At 37.0% G+C, this 3066-nt stretch overlaps 1 protein-coding gene across 1 annotated transcript in view; it reads left to right on the forward strand.

The window, feature by feature from the left end:
- Positions 1 to 48: 48 nt before the first annotated feature.
- The window catches only part of LOC107300644 (putative tRNA pseudouridine synthase Pus10), a gene marked incomplete at its 5' end in the record, with an annotated part of 13977 nt that continues 10959 nt past the window's right edge, over positions 49 to 3066 (forward strand). Inside the window, 3 exons of the mRNA XM_015829954.1 lie at positions 49 to 110; positions 1026 to 1071; positions 1953 to 2017. Coding sequence (XP_015685440.1) covers positions 49 to 110; positions 1026 to 1071; positions 1953 to 2017 — 173 coding nt within the window. The remainder of the gene's footprint in view (positions 111 to 1025; positions 1072 to 1952; positions 2018 to 3066) is intronic.

The raw sequence follows: 3066 nt of genomic DNA on the forward strand, positions 1-3066 counted from the left end.
CAAATTGCCAGTAGCAATTAAAAATTAATTTCTATCTTTGTGATTCAGAGCCTGTTTGAAGTGAGTGTTGTATTTGCTCATCCAGAGACAGATGAAGATTGCTGTTTTCTGTAAGTAATAATATAACAAACAATGTTTTATGAGAGCAGAGACAGATGGGTGAACATTCTAGGTTCTCCCTCCAATATCTGAGATACCTTGAGTAAGCTACTTTTTGAAATAGCTAATAGACAAGCTGTTTTCCCTGATAGGGCTGCTGCCGAGGGCTAGGTACCCTGCATAATGTCACCATGATTGGGTTGCATTCCTTAGGATAAAAACAGAGCAGTGGCACTCAGATATCACCATTCACTCTGTTTCCAATAACATGCTCCTTCTTGCCCATGATTCTGGTACCAGGAGGACCGTTAAAGTGGAGTGGACAGGATAAGAATGTAACTCTACTCACTCATGCTACTGGAGCCATTCTACCCTTCACCTGCTAAATTTCTTCCCTCTGGGGAGTGAAGTGGGAAGAACAGTTTTTTCTTGTCAAGAATGAAATGCAAGGGCCTGAACTGGGATTTAAGCAGTTCCAATTGAGTTGATTGTCTCAAGCTTGTACTTTGTTTGAATATAGCCCTTTGATCTCCTGGTCAATAGAAGAGATCAGAATCTTCTGCCCTTCAGCCTTTTAATCCCTGGGCAAATGTCAGCAGGAGCTCAATAACATAAAACTCCTCAGATTGGCCTTAATTTTGCTGTGATATTCTGCCAGAGAAGCAGAGCCTTCCATTAGTCCTTTGTTCCATGGCCAAAGAAAGGGGCCTTGGAGCCTTAGGAGCCCCAAGGAGCAAGAGTTGCCTGACTAGATAGAGATTGAAAAGGTGTTTTAAAAATATCTATCTCCTTGGCGATTGTTCTTAATAAAATGGTTTGACACACGCAAGTATAAAACATTATATTATTGTATTCATTATTTATTTGGTAGAAAATATAATCATCTTTTTAAAGATATTTCACTGATTTTTGTTGTTTTCATTCAGAGCTTCAGTGTGTCCAAGCTGCTTCAAACCAGCCAAAAATAAACAGGTAATTAACTTTAATTTTATACAGTTACCAATACTTGTGCTCCAAACACCTGTATCTCATAATAGGCACTCTGGTGCTTTCTAAATATTTTGACCTTGCTGGCTGAAGTTTCATGAGATCCCATTCAAAACATCTGGAGAATGCAGAGTACTTACCACGGGCTTAGACTTTTTAATATACGTATCTTTAAAAACAGGCAATTGCTAGTTGCAGATTCCTTAGTTGCCATAGTATATTTATTCTTGTCTTTTATCATTATTTGGATTATATAGTTTTTAATTTTTTTAACTGCCCAGAATTTGCAAAATGGGCAGTCATATGACATAAATAAATAAGAATATTTATGTATAAATCATGTTAACTCCAATATAAAATAGGAGAGGCAGTTTGGTGTAGTGGTTAAGACATCAGGCTAGAAACTGGGAGACCATGAGTTCTAGTCCCACCTTGGGCATGAAGCCAGTTGGTGATCTTGGGCCAGTCACTTTCTCTTAGTCCTAAGAAAGAGGCAATGGCAAATCATTTCTGAAAAACCTCGGGCTTATTTTGGCAGTCTCCAAGAATCAGAGACAATTGAACAGAAGGAAAAAATAAATAAAAATGAAGAAAATACAGGGAGGCACATACTTCCCAGGTAAGATTGGCACCCAAAACAGTCTGAAGTTAGAATTTGTAAAACCTAACTCTCTATTAAAAATGTAAAACATTTCTTCTATAATAAAACACCAAGCTTAGAACAAAATAAGGAAGCATCAAACAAAGGGAATATTACCAGATAAGCCATTGAAAAATGGCTTCCAACTTGGCTAAAATAAATAAAGTAGAAAGAATAAGGTTTGCAGTGTCTGATAACTTGAGTAATATTTTATTTTTCTCTATAGTCAGTCTTCACCAGAATGGCCGTGGTAAAAGCTTTGGATATGATTGATGAAGAAGAGTTTCATAAGTAAGTCACCCCACATTCACACACAACAGAAAGATAATCAAGCAGCATGTTGGCAGATGCTTAGAAAATAGTGTTTCTACCAGCAGCCAGTATGAGGTTTTTAAGAACAGGAAATAAGGCCGACTGTAATTTTTATGACAGTGATTGTGTGATACAGTAGAGGAAATCTATTGATGTAGTGTGCCCTGAAGTCAGTGAAGTGTTTTGAAAGGTTTCTCATATTTGCTTTGCAAACAGAATAAACAGATATATGCTAATTAGTGTTGCGGATTGGTAGATTTGCAACTAGTTGGATAGCTGCATCCAAAGGGTATTCTTATGTGGTTCTTCATCATCCTAAAAAGAAGCAATCAGATTGGCTTCCCCACACTCTTTCTTTGAGTCAGCAATATTCAATATCTTTATAAAAGACCTAAAAGATGAAGTGGAAGGAATTATTAATAGATTTACAGATGATCCCAAGTTGTAAAATTGTGGAAACTTATCAGAGGGTCATGAACAACTAGAAAGAGTGGGCAGCAGTATTGCAAACTATTTTTATAGTATCTTTATTTCAATATTCAGCCAATATAAAGTAAAAAAAAAAAACCCACACTACGTGATTAAGAATTCTAGCATAAAAAGAGTAGGCCTAAAAACAGTCAAGACAATAATGATATGGGTTAGGCATGAGGACAAAAAATGGTAAATAAAACCAGAACCTGTGCTGTGTTATTTAAAAAAAGAGAAATCATGGCCACAAAAGCTGTGAAATTGGGCAACAGGAGTCATAAAAGCAATTTAGGCATGTGTCAAGCACGGATTGCTCAAGTTAACATGTAATATTCAGTGGATTTTGCATGCTCTATGTCAGGGGTGTCCAAACTTTTTTCAAAGAGGGCCAGATTGGATGAAGTGAACGTGCTGGAGGGCCGAACATTTTTCCGAACATTCTTTGAACCATTACAATTTAATGCAAATGAATTATTTTATGCCTCTTTCCTCTCCCTCTCTTTCCTCTTTCTCTCTCTCTCTCTTTCCTTTCCCTTTCCTCTCCCCTCTCTCTCTTT

The sequence above is a fragment of the Protobothrops mucrosquamatus genome, unplaced genomic scaffold (assembly GCF_001527695.2).
Source record: "Protobothrops mucrosquamatus isolate PMUCROS unplaced genomic scaffold, P.Mucros_1.0 scaffold7781, whole genome shotgun sequence".
Taxonomy (NCBI): Eukaryota; Metazoa; Chordata; class Lepidosauria; order Squamata; family Viperidae; genus Protobothrops; species Protobothrops mucrosquamatus.